At 40.1% G+C, this 20,267-nt stretch overlaps 1 protein-coding gene across 1 annotated transcript; it reads right to left on the bottom strand.

The window, feature by feature from the left end:
• Positions 1-5,278: 5,278 nt before the first annotated feature.
• On the bottom strand, positions 5,279-20,206 carry RPS6KB1 (ribosomal protein S6 kinase B1). The gene is made up of 15 exons (XM_064467825.1): positions 19,986-20,206; positions 16,587-16,636; positions 15,398-15,518; positions 14,974-15,042; positions 14,393-14,540; positions 13,662-13,719; positions 12,602-12,702; positions 11,551-11,641; positions 11,257-11,347; positions 10,842-10,949; positions 10,491-10,553; positions 9,595-9,672; positions 7,861-7,968; positions 7,161-7,273; positions 5,279-6,605 (listed from the first exon to the last, which is right to left on the bottom strand). Exons 1-15 carry the CDS (start codon positions 20,055-20,057, stop codon positions 6,368-6,370), a joined length of 1,509 nt encoding a protein of 502 aa, XP_064323895.1. The 5' UTR covers positions 20,058-20,206; the 3' UTR covers positions 5,279-6,367.
• Between the last annotated feature and the right edge of the window lie 61 nt (positions 20,207-20,267).

The raw sequence follows: 20,267 nt of genomic DNA, 5'->3' as shown, positions 1-20,267 counted from the left end.
AATTAGGGGGAAAAAACCCCAAAACAGAATTAAGAAGTTAAACACTTACTTGATGAATGATGTAGCAACTGAAATGGCCACGCAGAGTGACTGAGTACTATAAAGCTGCAGCCGACACAGCCAGATTTATAGGGCTGACAGGGCATGCTGGGAGTGTGCCCTTAAAGGTACAGCTAAAAGTGTAATACTAGTAGAATTTAGTAGTGTGAAAAAAAAAAACCCTAATGAGATGGACGATTCAAGCTAAGAGGTATCATTTTATGTTCAGCCTGGGTTTTGCCATAGCATGCTGTGTATTTGCTAACTGTACTTTTTTGTTTGAGGTTTACTGCAGTTCAGAGTAAATGTGCTCTATGATTGTTCCACCATGGTATCTGAGTGACTGGGGAAAAAGGCTCCAGCTTAAAGAAAACAGGCAAAAGCTTCTAAGTCTGTAATTGGAAACTTATGGGAGTAGAAGAGACTGGTTCTCAGGGAAGCCTTTCCCAGCAGGTGAGGTACTTATTTTGGAGAATGTGCAGCTGAATGGTGTTAGAGCAGTCCTGAGGGTGGCAGGGAAGAATTAGAGCTTGGCCACAGCCAGAGCTGTGCTGTAATGGGCTTGTGGCTGTACCTCCACTAGAGCCAGAACAAACTGCTCTTTGTTCCCTCAGAGAGATCTAGCTATGCCTTTGCTTGCATTTGAAGTTCATACAAGATCAGAACTGTTACTTAAATTTCATCAGTGTGGATACGCTGCTGCTGCAGCAGAACTTCCCTTGAGAGATGGACAAGAACCGAATCAGTCAAGGAAAAAGAAGGGCAGGGGGAACTTAAGGCTGGATTCTGAATCTCTGATGGGCCCACAGAGACTTTGGCAGCTCACTTGGTTACACCATCATACTTAGACTTTGCCAAACTTAATCATGAACATACAGTTCAGCTAGAGTGCTCTAAGTTGTTTTTTCTTCATACAGGTATTGTGTGAGTACTGTGCAAACAATCTGAGTGCTATATTTGATTTAGTCAACAAATGGCACCTTTAAAGAAAACTTTGCTTGTGTGAGTAAAATATGTGACTAAGCCCAATACAGTTTATAAGGGCAGATGTAATAACCAACCCTTTACTAAAATACTGGGCAACATAAAAATTGCAACTTATCCTGGATTAGCTTTTCCTGAAATGCTAATACCAACAGCTTAATCACTTTTTAATTAAAAAAATCCTCTCAGAGAAAATATAAGCTAGAATTCATTAGACTTGGCCATGATGTTAGAGCAAGGAAAAGCACTTCCCAATACTTGAATATTGATTAAATTAATTGCCTACCAGTTATGGGTAGCCAGCCACTACAATTCCAGTACTCTGACAGACTTCCAAAATCTTTCTAGAACAATAGGTCCAAATGACCTAGTCCATTCCTGGAATATTACCTGGGAAGGTACAGAGTTGGAGATGCACCAGCTGCTTAATACAGAGAGTTATCCTGAAAGCAGAGCTACCACCCTGCTGACTAAAGGAAAAGAGTAGAATTACAGAATCTATGATTCTATGACAGTGCAAAGCTGAAGCGGGTCGTCAGGAGCACTAGCTTGGCCTGGCAGACCTCAGATGAACGGGGGAGGTAGCTACAGATCAAGAAACATGCTGTTTTATGCAAATGCATTCAAAGCATGCAGGGAAATGTGAAAGAAATTAACCTGAACTAAATGTTCTTTTGCTGTAGAATAGTAGTATTTATAAACTACTTAACAAGTAGCTCAATATCTGGGACAGATACTGTACATTGAGGAGTTAAGGCATCAAGGACTGTATGCAAGGCCAGCATTATTACTAAAAAATATGGAACTAATTTAGAAGTATTACACTTGTGGTTAAGAAAAAAAAAATCAACACAAGAAACTCAACAGCGCAGCTGGCCTGTAGTGCTCACCAAGGCTATTCTATGGCGCACAACAAAACATACTGTCAGTGCTGTAAGTCAGCCCTGGCTTGTTGCTGATCCTTCGGTCTTTGTCTAGCACAGAGCAGTAACACCACCTTACTAGAATAAGGGTGGATATTTGTCAGAGATAGGACCAGGAAACAATTTGTCTTTTATTCGTTCTCTGTCGATGACTTTTTTCCCTTTACAATCCAGTGAAACTATCCAAACCCAGTAATATTATCAAACACAGTTTATTGAAAAACAAAGAACTAAAAAGAGCTTTTGACCAGCCAGTTTAGATTTACACTTCATAAATGAAATAAGTCATTCTCATCTTAGTTACAGAGAGGGAAAAAAGTGAGTAACTTACATCCATGAATGACATCCTCTCTGATCGGCTTGTCAGCGTCATGCTATTAAGCTGCAACTCCTCCTTACCAAGCCCACTCAGGCCAGGGCAGCTGCCCTGCTTTCCACACACACAGCCACACAGACACCCAGCACACGTCTGACTCTGCAGGAGACAGAACAGAGAAGAGGATGACAAATGGCAATCAACAGCCACTTTTTAAGAGCCCACGAACCTAGGTGAAGGTACCAGCCCTTGGTAAGACAGACCAGTCAGAACTAGCATCTGTCAGGTCCTTGAAGTTCTAAGTGGAATTCCTCCTCCCTCCCTTTCCCTTCAAAGCAATTTAGATCCACAGTTATACTTAGGACCTACCTACTTCCTTAAAAAAAATAAAAATAGGTCACTTGGATTAACATGTGCTTAAATTTGCATTTAATTGCTATTCCCGTCTATTTTATTCAGCAGTTGAGTATATTTAGTTCCAGTAGACTGTGAAAGATGAAAAACAGACTAGGGATTACCTGTATTTCTCCTAAGGCAGCTCAAGTTTGTTTCTTGAAGACAGCTACAAAGCCAAGTTAATCTAAAAGAGAATAATCTGTAGAAGTTCACATATAGGAACTGCATACAGTGTATAGTCAAGGATCTGCGGGAAGAATATAAGTAATTTGCCTTGTTCTTAATAACTTCTCCTCCTCCTTCACCCCTTAGGGTAAAGGATTTCCCTCCAAGCTGGGAAAATGAAACAGCAACTACCCTGCTGTACAGGCAGAATTAAAAAAAAACAAAAAAACAAAAAAACACCAACCAAACCCCAAGTATCTAAGAACAAGTCGTCTCCCTCAACATTTGATGCACTGTTTTTATTAACAGTACGAGCAGGTTGGGAGTTAATATTAAAAAGAGAATAGACCCAAAGTAAACATCCACTGTATAGTAGGAGTGGACTCAAATATTAAATGTTCTCCAGCAGTTATGCTTTTAGATAGCAAGACAAAAAAAAAAAAGGGATATTCAAAAGAACAATTGACTCATTTATTTTTATCTTTTATTATGAGCTAATACCAGGATGACATTCAAATGTCAGATGGCACAATTAAGACAGTCTTGGTAGGAATTATTCCAGCATTCCCAAAATTACAATTTAGTACACGAATGGCATCAAATGTATGCATCACTCCCACAGAGAAAAATGATGAAATTCTGAATATCTTATACCAGAATAGTTTCTGCATCAAATGGGAAAAGAAAAACTGCTGGTAACACAGCTGACCTATAAACCTTTTGTGATAATGACCTGCAGAACAAAATAATTCCCCTATTTAACACCTAGTAAAAAAAAAAACATGACTTTTGTTCAAGTTTAAGATTTAATACTTTTATATGGTTAGCCACAACAGGTATTAACCTCAGTTTTACTATATTTTTGTAATGCTACAAAAATCCTATAAAATCAAATTATAGTGAATTTTTCAGTGATTATAATTAAAAAAGCGCAGCTTGTACAAAATAAAAAAAATAAGATTCTATACTCTAATGAAAAATTTAAGACATTTTTAAATGAACAAAAGAAAGCACTTGTTAAGCTCTCCAATATTCAATGCATTCTGCACTTATCTGAAATAGCCAGACAGGAGCTAGAACTCCACTCCCCTTAGTTCACGACTAGTAATTTTGACACTATTATATATATATAGAGGATCTATGTCTGATATTTTTACAAATAAATACAGGATAAACCATATTGCATAGTGTGTGCTTGTTGTCTGAGTCACACTCCAAAAGTTTCACAGTTATGGCAGGGAATTAAACTTATAATCTATGGGATGAAACATTGACAGTACATGATATTTAATTCTAAAACCAATGAATTTTATCTGCAATTAATCAGTGAACTCAGACAAACAACTCTTGCCATTCTTGCCAGCCATATTAAAACAATTCTACTGGACAATTAAATCCAGCCAACCAAAAAGCAACTGTTAGCTGTAACTAGGACCAAGAGAGATCTGCCTCAAAAACCCATTTTGTTTTAAAACTAAGTTCCTTTATGGTCAGTAAACATGTTAGGAAACCTATTTTAACAAGTGGCACAGAGAGGCACTGCTTGAAGTGTTGCGTATTTGCAAATATGCATCATGCAAACACGCACGAGCACTTTGATTTTAGTTTCACAACATGTCACCAGTGGCTGTATTACCAAATGAAAATGGCAATCTTCCCATACAATTTAGGTCACTAAAAGGTAACTTGATTTGCCTTATAAAACTTAAAAAAAAAGAAAGAACAACTTTTCCAACAAAAGGCTTATCAGGAAGAAAAAAAATACTAATTTTTACTCAATCATAACCGTCTTTTTTGTTGGTTCTGTGTTAGTATCAACAAGATACCGATGAATCCTTCCAACTTGCAAATTTTAGAAAAAAGCACTCTGATTGGATTCAGCATGCTTAGAGTTTTATGGCTTGGATCCTATGGCTCAAAAAGATTCAGTATACACAGAGTAAGCAGAATCTATAAAAAAATCCCTACTGTTGTGAAACACTAGAAGTAGACTTTGCACAGTTTGACTAAAGATAATGCAACGTGTGGCAGGCAAAAAGTGACAGGACTTGTATGCAGTTGCATGATCATATACACACGCACGCACACACCATACACACTCTAACTAGTGTAAAGCTCTGCAGATATTAACCCTTTCACCAGCTATGTTCATGGAAATGCTTTCTTTAAGGCAGGAAGTATTTAAGTAAGGTAAAGTTACCTTTATTTTATTCTTTGTACCTGTAAGTCATTTGTACAGATTGTGACAATTTCAAAAACATAAATAGTGTCCTTAGAACATGTTTCCTAGATTAAGTTGCTGAAGTTCTGACCCACTGTGGAAGACATTCACTGAAAGGCCATTTAACACTTTTTTTTCATACAATCAGCAAATTTATTGCCCCAGCATAGAAAAAAATAGATAAATTTAGAAATGTATAATGGCAGGGAAGTCCCGTAAGTAAAATTTTATTAAAAAAAAAAAATCCTCAAATTCTTACCCACTGGTTACAAAAAGGTTCATTTCCTTATACAATGTAGAATTTTTGTATGTCTCCTGTGGTACTGCCTAAATGTTTCTACTGACCTTGTGCTCCGATGCACTTTCTCCTGATCTTTTATATGGGTAAGAATCTGAACGTATTGAGCTGTTTCCGTCTAAGGACTAGTGTGTACAAAAGTGATGTTTCCCAGTGAAATGTCTGCTGAGGACAAGGATGAAATAAGCAGGACGTGTGTGAGCCCATGGCTTCCAGTTAAGCCTAGAACATAGCAGCATTGCCATTTGATTAGATCCATTTGTCTTTGCAGGAACAGGTATTTCAGCTGGGTAAGCAAGTGAAACAGTTCTCTCCCACCCCACATTGCCAAGCTGGTAACTGAGTGATTCACTTATTGGTTTGTTGTTTCATGAGGAGAAGAATCAGAACTAGAGCCTTTACTTTCTTCACAGCAACCAATTATTTTGCATTTTTAATTTTGGGATACTTTCCATAATGAGCTGAATCAAAAAATCTATTTGAAAAATATATATTTTTATATATATAAAAAACTCATTAAGTTTTGAATGTGAAATACCAATTAATTTTATCTTTCATCTTTGATTCCACCCCATTGTAGGAAACAGCTTAACCAAGCTTGCATGCTAATTATTCCTCAGACGCAAGCATACAGGCATTTCATACTTTGCCTAGTGAAAGGGCTAACCCTCCTTGACACATTCACGACTAGACCAGTGATTCTGAAGCAACATCCTAACCCTTAATACTGTCAGTTTCAAGCTATCAAGCTGAAAAATCCTTGATAAGGTGAGAAGATGTCGCTGCAAATCAGATAGATGATGTGCCTAGAGTTCTGCAATACCATTCTCTAAAGTTTTTTATGCACCATTGACCGAAAAAAAAATCCATTTTTCTTTGCTTTCCAAGTCGCTCTGTGCAATGACTGACTCTTTGATACTGTCACTTTTTAAAAGTAAACCATACAAGCCCTCGTATTTCCACTTCAAGGGGGCTTATGTCCGTTCTTTCTTTTCCACCTTCAAAGGCTTAAAAAAATTGTGTTGTCATAGATTCATGCGCAAGTGCTCTGGTCGTTTGGAAATCATGGGAAAAGCTTGTTTTTTGTATGGCCCAGAGTTTGGTTGCCGGATTGGAAGTGGTGCTGAGGCCTCTCCACAGACTGTCACATCCATTTGTTCTATTCCACTTGTCTCCATTGGATATTCCACAGGTGTCTGAGTATTTGATGCGCTGGCAGAAGCACCTCTTCCCCAGAATTCCCCAGGGGAAAACTTTACAGGGCTTTAAAACAAGAAACACAAAAATCAGAGATGAAGACACAGCACCAAGGTACGTCCTTTACCCTGCACAAGCTGAGCTCAAATGCCTACCGAGAAGCATTTATAATTCTTCCTTCCACTTCCAGAAGTTTGAGAAAGTTTCCATGTCTAGCTTCTACCATGGTCTCTTGTAAAGTAAAATTCTCTCATGAGTAGTGAGGGTATGTGTCTAGGTGATTGCAGGAGGAATTTTCTGTACTAACGGGAGTCTTTAGTGGCACAGAAGTACTGCGAATGTTCTGAAACCGTTCTAGAGGAATGGTGTACCAAAGTCACCAGGCTGTGAGGCTGTATCAGCATTGAATAGCAAGCAGACGAGTACTTCTTGTGCTGCCAAACACCATCGATTTGTCTCTAACAGTGTAGTTTGTAAAACAGGATCGATGCTGCACTTCTAATGGAAGCGATGGGCTTCCTGAGAAGGAAGGCTGCGTTTTTTAATTTCTAGTACAAATTTATTTCAACTGCTTGCCAAAAAGTGTATTACAAAAAAAAAAAAAAGACAAAAAAACGGTACCTGACTGGTGTCCTAGGGCTACCTATGAATCTGCGAGGTGATCGAATTTTTGGTTCAAAAGAAAATTTCTCTTTTACGCTTTCAAGTACAGATGGAGCCACATACGTAAAACCCTGCAAAACAGGAATGAACGCACTGTAACTTACAGGCAAGATGTACATTTATGATCACTTGTGCAGTTACGATTGGCATGAAACAGTAAATGAGGATTATAAAAAGGAGAGTAAATGCAGACAGACGAACTTCTACTCACTTCCCGAAGCAAAGAGCAGGACTTTGGGGAGTTCCTCACCTGGGTGCATGCACACCCCAGAGATTTCTACTCAGATCACAGATTCCTGCAGGCATGCTCAATTGGATTAATTTTGATCTATAGAACGGACATTGTTCTCTCTGCATAACTATGACAGCAATCACATGTCCAGGGTTCATAATGCAACTATGAATTAGAGTGCTGACATTTCAGAAAGTAAGCACCATTTGTTGGCTGTTTTATCTACATAAAAGAAAACATAATCAAACCATTTTCAGAGCCCTTAAACATTTCAAACCTGTTGCACAATGCATGTTTAAAATTACGATTGTTTGCTTCAAGTATCGGGTGTAAGATTCAATAGAACTAGTTTACCTGGAATGCCCTGCTGTTTCCAGGTAACAACATACCCCTCCACGGTTACACGCTCCTCCCTGGCTCACTTACCAGAAAGACCTGGTTGGCACTTTCACTGAGAGTAGAGTCATCTGGGCTATCAACAGGTGTCTGACGTGTAAACTTTGAATCAAACTGGCTCACATCCTCTTCAGATTGCTTTGCAAAAACAAAATGATTAAGGGTTTATATTACAGATATCAACCAAATGCCTTAGCGGTGATCAGTGTAGCCTCTGGATGGAGTTCATTCCATAGGTTTTTGGCAGAGCTCTGCTGTAGTAAAACCCTGGAGTGGTGTCGGAATCCTGTCGCTGCCAGTGGGAGGTCACTATGGGCACTGACACTGAGAAATAAAGGCAAGGGGGAGGGGCGAAAATTATGGATCAAAAATGAACACAAATTTAAAAGATGCCTTTTAAAAAAAAATAATCTCAAATTACAAACGAAAACTTTTAGAAATACAATGACAGTTTCTTGCAAGTTTAGCCCTTGACACAACCAGGATAGAACAGCTACAACTATTAGTTTTTGGAAGCCTCTCCAGATAATTCCATCCCACTTTTGCAGATACAGAAGTCTTTATATTGTGAGGGACAGATGACAACTCTGGAGTAAGTGATTATGAAGAATATAATTTAATTCAGTCAAAGAGCAACAGACATAATTCCAAGATCCCTCCTCTCGGTCATAAGCGTACCTAACCAGCAGCACGCGTTCATTTGTGCAGGCCTTCGTGCAACCACAGAAGCACACTTTCAAAAGCCACCTGGTTTGTACAAGTAACTTTTCATAAAATTTGCTAATAACAGAAAAACCCCAAACTAACTTCAGATAATTCATTTGGAAATACCAGTCGTGTGTCATTCTGAATTTCATTCAAAAAGGTGAGGAAAAAGTCTGGAGTCCCCATGCTGCAGTATGCTCAACATCAGTGATGCCTAAGTCAGTCTGAAGTGAGATTTTTAGTAGTGGGGAATTATCGGGGTGACAATACCCATTGCTGCTGTAGCCAATTGTGTGGAGAGGGGAAAAAAAGACAGACACCCCAACCCCACACCATGAAAATGTAAGATAGGGTATTAGAGGCTTAGTCATCACCTCACTTGCTTGAGGTAAACTTTAATTACTGCCTGTAATGCACAAGATGCATTGTAAATATTAATAAGCAAACATATAAAATGCTTAATTAGGTGACTTCATTTCCTTTTGCTTAGCAACTATCGTCTTAGTTTCAACTACGTGCTGACTTACTGTATAATGTTCAGAAGCAGAAAATCAGAGGTAACTGCACTTGCAAGTCTGTTTAACCTACAGATCAGAAGCAGGAGGAATTTAAACTGAATCAGAACCTTCTCCTCCAGGAGACTGAAGAGAAGGATATATTAGCTCTCAGCTGATCTTTGCCACCTTCTCACATAAAAAAAAAAAAGCAAGATCCTATTCCAGTGATGGATAAGTACCATGACTACAGAGTAATAAGACAGAACAGCATGCTCATGACAGCCAGTATTTCATACTGTGTGGAGACTTAAGAGTTTTTCTTCAGTGTTGATATAGCATCAGTTCTCGGGGAAAAAAATAATCTGCATCAAGTTGTTTCTGTCCTTAATTTGACAGGTGAATCTGAGAACCTGTAACCTAAGTTGGTGCATTTAAATTTTTAAAGTACCAGAAATCAACGGCAGTCAGTTTGTACATGTAAGCATTTCTAAGTTTTAGTTCCACATTAAGACCTTTCCTAAAGGCATTACAAGGAGCATCTCGCACCATTCCGAGTACATACCAATAAGGGTTTAAAAGGAGGTTCCACCTTTCGTGCCAACAGCTCATCCCAGTTAATGTGTCTGAAGAACGGGTGAGCCTACAAGAGTTAGCAATAGCATAGAGTCATAATCCACCTTCTGGGTATAAATCATGGAAATCTAAGAATTAATAAGCACGTTCTTTTCAGACCCTCCCTGTGGTGTCTTTCTTTCCAAAATCACCTATGGATCTAGTGTAATTTATCCTGCAGCACTGCATCACAGTAGCTGAAAGAGCTGAAAATGGCTACCATACCTCCAGGTCAGACAACGATGTCCCTATCAAGTTTTCCTTGAAAGTATTACAAAGAGGGAGTTGACATGCAAAATACCTCTACATTTTTCAGCTTTAAAAGTTAGATATCAAAACACTGTATTCATGACAAATTAACAGAACTGTGAAATGACTCTCCAGTACGTTGTTGATCTCGCCACAAAAAAAAGCCAAGCTGGAAGCAATAAGACCTTGTCCTCTGCCTTAACTTTTAACTATGCAACACCGAATGCAAACTAACACCACTTTTCCCTTGAAAGAGCTGCACCGAACGCAAGGGCTAGGAGGTTTTTCGTCAGGCTGCCAGAGTATCATTGCTTTTACACAGCTGACCGTACAACTAGCATTGCGAACTAGTAGAACAGATCTACTGGAAGACAGAGCTAAAGAATAAAAGTTATTTTCCAAATCTCAAATTATCAAATGGGTTGACAGCTGCTTTCGTCAAGCTTTAAAGCATTCAAATTTTGATCAGTTGTCACGTGTGGCTGCCTTTTTCCTCATTATGCTCGAACACAGACACACACTCTCCGTGACATACTCTCAAAGCCATTTTATTTTCAGTGAGGTAGTTTAAGAATTCTTGAGTTAAGCAAAAGTTACCTGAACTTCTCCAGCATCTCCAGGACCAGCTCCTAGACGTGAGGCAGCATTTCTTTTTAGCAGCTTAAGGAGAAATAACATCCAAAAAAGAAAAATTAGTTATGTCATTATGACTAGACCAGTTCTGACATGAATCATCATTTGTATGAGTACTGTGAATACAGAACGATCAGAAAATCTGCGTTCGTTAGAAAACAATTGTATTTCCAAGGAAAAACACTTTCTGTACCACGCAAAACCAAGACTGACACATCCGCAGTAAAATAAACATGGACTGCGTAGCCACAACGGTATCATTATACTTCTGGTTTCCACATACACACGTAGTACTGACGTTCATTAAAATTCTACCTTTTTAAGCAGATCTCTGGCTTCTTGTGTGAGGTAGGGAGGCAAGTTGAGTTTACACTTGAGAATCTTGTCAATTGTTTTCTTTCTGTTCTCCCCAGTGAAAGGAGGCTAGAAAGCACCATTGTAATGGGAGGAAAAATAGGACTTGTTCAGGTCTCTTATTTGTGTACACAGAACTTACTTCAGTAATTTATAAAGCAGATAAAATTACTGCAGACGGGACTTCCAAATAACTGCTTGGATGAGAACAGCTCATGACTAGTCGATGTAAGAGTAGCCGTATTTTAGTTATATTTCTTACTTGCAGTTTGTATATATACAAATGTATATGTATTTATACATGCATCTGAATTAGAAATCAGGTAACTACAAAAGCTACAAAGAGAAATACATGCAATTATAACTGTGCACCTACTGCTCCAGTCAGCATGTCATACATTAATGCCCCCAAACTCCACCAGTCCACAGCACGATTATGCCCACTCCTCATCAGGATTTCAGGGGCCCTATAATCAGAAAAATTGAAAATATGGAAGTATTTTAACAGGCTTAATACTAATTCTGACTACTAGTTTTCAAACAAAACCATATTTATCAAGTAAAATCTCCACAGGTGACTGAACATATGACCCATCAGTTAAAAAAAGGCAAAACGTAGCTATTACCCCCAGACCAGAGTAATACTTTTCTATTCCATCATGCAGCTCACATGTATTCAATTGTTCCACAGAATGTGTGTGTGACTGTTCCATCGTGAATAGATTCTTTACATAATCCGAAGTCAGTCAATTTTACATGACCTGAAATTAAATATATAAAATTTAAGACTTGCCAGAATTCTGACATTCTTATAAGTAACATTTTAAAAAGAGGAATTTTTAACATGCATAGGTAATAACTCTAAACTACTTCCAGATATCTTCAATGGTCTGACAAAGCAATACACCTATAAAACAGAATGAGGTAATCACACTTACAGATAAAACCTGTGCATTATACCTGCCTAAGAAAGAGCTGCTGCTCAGTGACGAGAAACAAGACAAGCGGCCGAAACTTGTTCACATATAGACAAATGTATTTAAACATAAAAGATTGTAGAGCATAATTTGGATAAGAAAGTAGGCTATTGAATCTTACTGCTTACTTCAAGGTTCAGAGAACAGCCTTCAACAAATTTTAAAGTGCCTGGAAGAATTCAGTACAAACTCAGACTAAGTAAAAAGCCGTTTAAGGTAACATGAAAATACTGGATGGTCCAGACTGCCAGACTGATCAGTGTCACACAGTCAATGTAATGAGTGCGTTCAGGAATTGCTACTGCTGTCGGGTAAAGTGTCAACAGCCAGATAAGCATTTTGGCTACAGATGATTTGACATCCTACCTAAATCGCCTTTCCCAATGTCTTTAGTCATCCCCATTACTAAAATGTCACTGATGCTACACTGAAGACACAAATCATTATGTACTTCAAAATGACCCAGCAGAAGAAAAATTTCAGAGCTGCAGAAACAGCAAATGAACCATTCGAAAAATGCTTGTGTCGGTACACATGGGATGTGGAGCTTGCTGTGGCCTATTAAAGCCAACGAAGCTGTGATTAAGGGCAAGCAGTTGGCTTTGGCAATTAATTCTTCAGTTATACCAAGAGCGACAACGGACATGTCGCTGTTCTAAGGAAATCCACGTATGACTGAAGCGTTGTGACCTTTGAAGAACTGTTGTGAAATGACCGGCAACGTAACCATTACTATATTTCTACCTTGATGATTAAGCATGATATTTTCTGGCTTCAGATCACGGTAGATGATTCCTTTTTGATGCAAGTGCCCCAGTGCCATTGAGATTTCTGCCAAGTAAAAGCTGAAAGGAAACATATGCCACAAAATTAGACGTATTCAATCATGCAAAGCATCTTAAGCACTACAACTATTATGTACATAGCAACGGTTCCTTGAAAGTATCATTAGAAGTGCTTGGGAGAATAAACGAGAGAACCAATCGTGACTTTGAGGTCGGTTTGCCAAAAGGCATACAGACTGCAAGATGAACTGCAAAGTGATGCTATTAGCCTAAGGTTTATCTGTTCAGTAGCTATCTTATGAAAATATTTGGAGGAATCTGAATTTACCAGTTAGTCGTTAAAATATTTTTCAATCTGTATTACCATATCTAGATGGCAAAGTTGAAGAAAAAAAAAAATGAAGCCAAGAAAGTAACCAGCAGCACCAGAGTGCTCTCTGTGGAACAGGGTTACAGCCCTGCGCATACAGCAACCCTTTTCTAAGGCGTTATCGGCACGCACTGTAGGAAGATACAACTGTATTCAGTTGTCAGTAAGTGATAATTTCAGCTTGGTTTGTATGTACAATACGACTATTCAGGAGGCTTTTCCTCCTTCATGAGCGTAATCACTTTTATCACTTCACAGATCTGATCCTTAGAATACAGCCATTACAGCGACTTGGAAAATCTGTAACTGGCTGGTAAAATTGTGTGTGGATCAAGACCACCACCCCCCCTTGCATTTACAGCAAGTCTTTCACAGTCTTTTCTCCAACACCCCAAACACCTCCGTTACCACTACCCTATGTAATACAGCCTCACCCAGCAACCAGCAACAGACCCTCTACTGTAGTAAGGCTGGCACAAACTGGTAAGCATGGAGCGCATACGTCTTCCCCAAACCCAGTTAACTGCTCTTTTCACTAGACTAAGAAATGAATGAATAGTTAGAGTCTTTCAAGTCAGAATATACCATTTAAGCACTTGGGGGAAAAAAAAACCCAAACATGTTAACTTACCAAAATAGTTTCACTTACCAAGCTGTGTCTTCCATAAATATCCCTTCTCTCTCTAACTGCATAAATAGTTCTCCTCCTGTCATAAGAAAAATGAGATTATACTCCATTAAAGTGCATTCTATCATTTTTACTCAGTCAAAAGTCTGTTTTCTAAAAAAAAACCCAAAACGCTAAAAGCAACAGGTATTCTGTCCTGCTCCACAGAAAGGTGTTTCACAAAAAAATGAGAATTTACTATTCTGCTTTTCTCTGAATTCCAGCAACTAAAGAAACGCCAAAAGAAGTCAAAACAGCGTGTTGAAAAAATAACAGCGTTTCTGTCCGTGTTTTTTCCTATCGCTGTAACTTGAGCCAACTGCTTCTAATCTGTGTCTGTTTCTATCTGTGAAATAAAGATAACACTTTTTGTTTCACAAAGAACCTGCGAGGACTAAAACCTCAGGTCCTCCATGACTGCATAGGATCTAAGTGTGACATACAGGAATTGCAAGCCTGATGGAAGAAAAAGTATTAAAAATCTTCCTCTCCTGTACTGGCATGAAAAATAACTATTTAATGTTTCATTCATTTTTACTTTATTAAATTAGAGGTTTATATACGTTATTCTATGTATTCTTTATGCTAATTTACTTTACATTTTTAAGACAGCATGCCAATACTTTGCTGGCTTTTTACAGGCAGAGTAAGGAATCCAAATTCTCAGTTATGTAAGATGCCAAGAAGCGGGTACCAGAATTTCATATACTGACCACTGAGATACTCAAGGATGAGGTAGAGTTTTCCACCAGTCTGAAAGGCATAAATTAAGTCTACGATGAAGGGATGTTTCACTTCCTCCAGTATATTCCGCTCTGCTTTTGTATGAGCTGTATCCTTTGCATTCCTTACAATCATTGCCTGCAAGAAGCAGAGGTATGTGAGCACAAGAACATACTAAACAAGGCAGGTGTTTATATTTAAATTCCCTTCTGAGTTTACTAAATCACAGCACTACATGTGATTGAACAACGTAATAGAAAAAAAGAAAATTTCATCATGATATATACATGACAGGTTTCTTGTGCAAGTTTATTTATTTCATAGAATCATATAATCATTGAGGTTGGAAGGAACCTCCTGAGCTATTTAAATTAACTGCTAAGAACTACACAGACAGAACAATTTAGTTAAAGACTAATTATAATTCCAACTCTACCTGGATAACAACCGTATATATCAAAGATAAAGTTTCATTTTAGGTATATTATATAATTAGCTAATTGTAACAGCCAGAGGGAGGGATGGATTTTTTTAGTCTCAGACAGTAGTGAAATGTGAACATTCAGGTTACCTTTTTAAGAACTTTCATGGCAAATATCTTCCCGGTGTTTGCTCCAGTTACTTTCCGCACTTGAAATACCTACACAACACCAACACAAAAGCAACCACATATTATGACCGCATTAGACGTCTTAACTTAAAAACAAAGTTTTGCGAAGGAGAGATGAGATCGCCTACAAACTGCAACCTGCCTGAAGAGCTAGTGACTGGAACCAGAACCAGCTTGGGACATTTTCTGCTGCCACCAACTGGTGAGGCTCTGCCCACGACCTTGGTCCCACGACACCAACCGCGGCAGCCCTGAGGTTACCTTCTGGTTGAATGAACTTTTCAGAAAACAGGATGGGGAGATCAGACCTTGCCAAAGGCAGCAAGCAAGCACTTTAACCGCCTTCAGCGTAATGGATTTACTTCTGTAGAAAAGAGTTCCTTACCTTTCCATAGCCACCTTTGCCAAGTACGCGCAGTAACTCAAAGCACTCTGGTCGGATCTTTTCTGGACCTCTGTTTACACTAGTTTCTGAAATCTCAAATTTTTCACAATGTTCCATGCCACTGGATAAAACCGAAACAAGAATATAAGACTACCTGATACTCAAAAACGATCAAGTGAAAGTAAGCAAGCAAATTACTTTCTGAAAAGCATACAGTATCTCTGACATAACTGAGCGACTGCTTTGAGATTTGAGGATTCTCAGCATCAGAAGTTTTATTTAGGTGTGTGCAAAGCAGCAAGTTGCAACTTGCACAGGAAAGATCACCTGCAAATTTTGGGGACTTAGAGTATCAAGATTTCCTTCAGATTCCTTCACTTTTATGCATAATAAATCTCAGTATTACACCAGAATTAAGTTTAAAAGAGCAAAGCCTCAAACTGACTTAGATATTCCTACAAGACCTCCACTAAAAGCAAGGCTCTGAGGTGCGTTTAAGTTTCAGATCACATTCAGCAGCCCCAACAGTCACGGTGAGACTTCTGTAGCGCAAATATCTTGCAGAAAAAGCTGTAACAGAGAGTCTCACGGTTCTGAACATGCCACAAAAGAAGACTGAACCATAATTTAAGGATGCTTCTAAATTACGCTACAGTTCTGCAAAAGACTAACAGATTGCTGCTGCTAAAGTAAATGGAACTAAACTGTTCTAACTATCACTGCTTTCTTCTAACAACATGGTACACTGAAACAGTCTGGAAATCTGTAAATGAAGTGATGCTAAAGGTAGCTGTCTCCTGAACTTCAAACCAGAACTTCTGAATTCTCATCTGCTTCAGACTGCTATGCAAATCTGCAGCTGGAGCCTTTATAAAATGGACAGAACATACAACATCCTGCAGACAGTGCATTACATTGGTACTACAAATGTTGCTCTAGTACAATAGATAATGTTAGGAGAAACAAGGATTAGAAGACAACAGCAAGTTTTGCCAGAATTTTTTTTATTATTGTTATTTTATTTCAAGGTACAATTCACAAATTTTAATGTGAAGAAATAGTGGAACGACTAGAAACAACTCAAAATTGAACAAGAATGACAAAATTTTCTACTTAACAGTGTAACAAAATTAGAACTTATATGTAGTTGGCATGAATGGTACAGAACATATTTCTAGCAGCAACTTACAGGTCATATTGGCCAACTCCTCCATGGTCCATGCTCTCACTTAATTGACCCTGGGGATGGGAGGGGTAGAAGGAAGATTAATTATAACAAAATAAAAAAGAGGTGTTAAAAATAAATACGCTAATGTGTTTTACAACTCCTTAAATTATATAGATGTAATTTATATTATATAATTAAATAAGCCTAAGGGTCAGGAATAATAAATTATCAGCAGAAAATAAGAAATCTACAAAATTCTGTGCAGGATGTGCAATACTTCCATGTATCTCAAACGGTGACACATGGAACCACTGTTTTACCCAACTGCTTTGTTACTCAATCAGCTAAATATTAGAGGTAACAACTTCACACCCCCCCCAAGTGATTCTGAACAACGTTAAGGTACTGCAATTTTTATGATTGCTCTTATATATGGGTTTTAAAATCCTATGACAGTATTACGCAAATTAGAAGAATAGTAAAGATCATGTGAATACACAGACTGGGATTCCTGCACACTAGGAACAAATGATCTGCTGAGGAGGTTTTGTTATTCTATATTGATGATAATCAAATCCAAATAGCAATGAAAGAAGCAAGCTTTATGCTGATGTTAAATACCTTTCTGACCCATAATCGTTCAGATAGACTAATGCATGCAATGTTACTAAAGAAGGCTCAGGCACTTCAACATCAGAACTAGCCAGCATTAAAGAATGGGATTAAATTCTGAAGAGAGTTTTTCTTCAAAGAATTTTCAACTTGATCCCTTCAAGATAATACTTCCCTATAACTGTGGCTCTACATGGCAAAAGAAGTGCAGACCAAGCAGACAGCTGGAATGAATGCAAATAGAATGTAATGGGCGAGCTTCTAAAAAGCTTTACACTACACCTTCAAATTCTGATTTTTAAAAATACATACATAAAAACTGCGAGTTAGTTGGGAGCAACCTGGAACCTACAGACTATCGATATTTTGAGAGACGTGTGAAATTCAGAGAATCAGAAGGAAAAAAACGCATTGAGATCTGCAAAAAGCAGATCAAACTGAGGATCCTATGCATTTTTAAGTATTATGTAAGTGAAAACACCAAAGAAAACGAAAAACTTACAATCGCTTCCAAACCATTTAAACACTAAAGTTTACAGAGGCTGGTTTATTTTGGTGGGTGATCTAGAGGGGAATTTACCTCCTGGTTCCATCTACTAGCACTACAAGCAATTATGGAGTCCAAAAGTTCAAGTTTGTTTCCAGGTCAGAGAGCTGCTAGCTCACGTCCTCTCGATAACATTTATTAGAGAAATTCAGCTTATTGACATCTGTTTCACAATAACACCCACTAAAGGCGCCCTTGACCCTACCGTTACATGCCAGCAAATGAATTAAAAAAAAAAATATATCAACAAACACAGAGAATAAACACCCATCATGGTCCTAGAACAGCTTCTCAAGTTACCCAATGGTTCTGGCAAAGTTTACACATGCTATTCTTGCCCCTGTGAACAATAGTTTTCATTTGCAGCATCAACTCGAACAAAATCCCCTTTAGATACCATTCCACTATTCTCAGGATCTCTTCTCATTTCACAGAACCAAGATATGCAATGGTATTCTGGCTGGAAGGCTCGCAGCCCTTCAGTCTACACTTACTGTTCCATTTACTGCAAACACAAAACTTAAGGCTGGTTTTTTCACCACAATAATTAATGCAAACAACCCTACAGCCTATGAGTAAACTCTCCATTTAAACGACTCTTTAGATTTTATAGAACGGCTATATTCAAAACTACAACTGATCTGTTCCTGCTACTACTAGGTTAAACCTCTCTGGAGGTACCAGGGACCAGCACCACAGAGATTCAACAAGATAGTCCAGACTTTACACCTTGCTCACATCCAGTTTACTGATCTCGACTGCTCTGGCTGCAACGTCTTTCTGATCCTTGTAAGATGTGCACGCCTTGAGATAACTTCCAGTTAAACATCTTTCCCCTTACGCTTTCCTGATGCTTCCTCTTCTCTGCTGCTTTATGTTCCCCACTTTTCAGTTCTGTTTTCATTTCAAGTTCATTCTCATCTTCCTTTACCTGTTTACCAAAAGGCACCCAAGGAACAAATCAGGCTGCCAATGTGCATTCACATCCACAGTTCTGCCACAAAAATTTTAGTCACAGAAATTTTTTAAAAATCCGCAGTAATTAATGAGTTTTTTAATTGTTCCCTGAGCCTGAATTATTGGAATGTGAGAAAAAACAAATTCAACTTTCTTGCCATCCTCTTTAGAACCTGTTCCTGGCAACATTAACGGTGTGATGCAAATGACATTTTTTTTAGGGCAAGTACTTTATTGATTATTGAGGTGACAGACAGTGCTTTTTCCTGCAGGCTGGGAAGCGTTCAAGCCTTCAGCTGTCAAAACAGTGTCTCTACAGTTTATATGCAGCACGGGTATTCCGACCAGGATACAGAGTATCCAGTTATCTAAAGACTCCGAGACTATCATTAGTATTTAAACAGCAAAAAATAAATGCAGTAGTAGTTTAAGCAACAGCAAACGTTTAATATACAAACCAACATAAAAAAAGCAACAGTAGCACTGGGAAAATATAAACAGAGATCTTGCAATAAAACTCCCCCAAAGCCTTAACAGAAACTGCAGCAACATTACAAAAGGACAAACTACAGATTACAAGGCGAACCGTTTACGAAAGCATGAGATGGAGACGCACGTTGAACCATACGGACGTCTAACGCAGCATTTTAAAGCTTTGCTTTTAATTTTGCCGCTAGAGCAACGACTTTATTCAGTTCCAGAAAGATTAGCATTTCTGCACTGACGTTAAAACATGTGACAAGAGGGGGAGAGAGAAAAAAAAAAAAAGCAAAGCCCCGCTGCGGCACTGGTGCTGCCGAACCCAACGCAAAACTTGGAGGGAAAAAAGCTCCTGCAACTTCGGCGCAGCCCCCGCCGGGCGCAACCGCCCGCCCGGGGCAGCCCCGCTACCCGGCCGCCCAAAGCCCGCTCCCGGCCGCGGGCAACGACGCCGCTCCCCCCGCGCTGCCGGCAGCCCCCTCCCGGGCGCTGCGGGGCCGGGCCGGGCGCGGAGCCCGCCACCGCGGGGCCGCTCGGGGCCGGCGCTCCCCGGGCGGGGCGCGGCCGCCTCACCTGCGCGGGCCCAGGGCGGCGGCCGGGCTCCGCGTCCCGCCTCGCCCCGGTTCCCGCCCCGCTGCAACCACAGCGCGGTCCCTGCCCGCCTCCGCGGCGGCCCCACCACCGGGATCCCCCCGCTCCCCGCGCCGGGCCCGGCCCGCGGGCCGCCTCCCGCTCCCTCCCCCCAGGCCGGCCCCTGCCGCCGCTCCCCGCAGCGGCCTCCCGCTCCCTCCCTCCCCGCGCCGGTTCGGGCTCCCCCCTCTCACCCCCTCCTCCAGCTCCTCGTCCGAACCCGCGTCCTCGGGCTGGTCCAGGTCGATGTCGAAGACGCCCGCCATGGCGCGGGTGTGAACCGCCGCGGCGCCGCCGCCCCTTCCCGCCGGTGCTGGGTGCGCGGGGCCTGGGCCGCCTCATGGGCCCGCACCCCCCAACTCCGCCACCGACGCCATCACCGGCTGCCCGCCTGCAGCGCGCCTGCGCCCCCGCCCCGACTCCGGGCGCCGCGCAGGCGCACAATCCCTCCCGGCATTGGTCAGGGGCGCACTGAG

The sequence above is a fragment of the Phalacrocorax carbo genome, chromosome 17, assembly GCF_963921805.1.
Source record: "Phalacrocorax carbo chromosome 17, bPhaCar2.1, whole genome shotgun sequence".
Taxonomy (NCBI): domain Eukaryota; kingdom Metazoa; phylum Chordata; class Aves; order Suliformes; family Phalacrocoracidae; genus Phalacrocorax; species Phalacrocorax carbo.
Note: the sequence above shows the minus strand (reverse complement) of the source record. Positions and strands in the feature narration are given on the sequence as shown.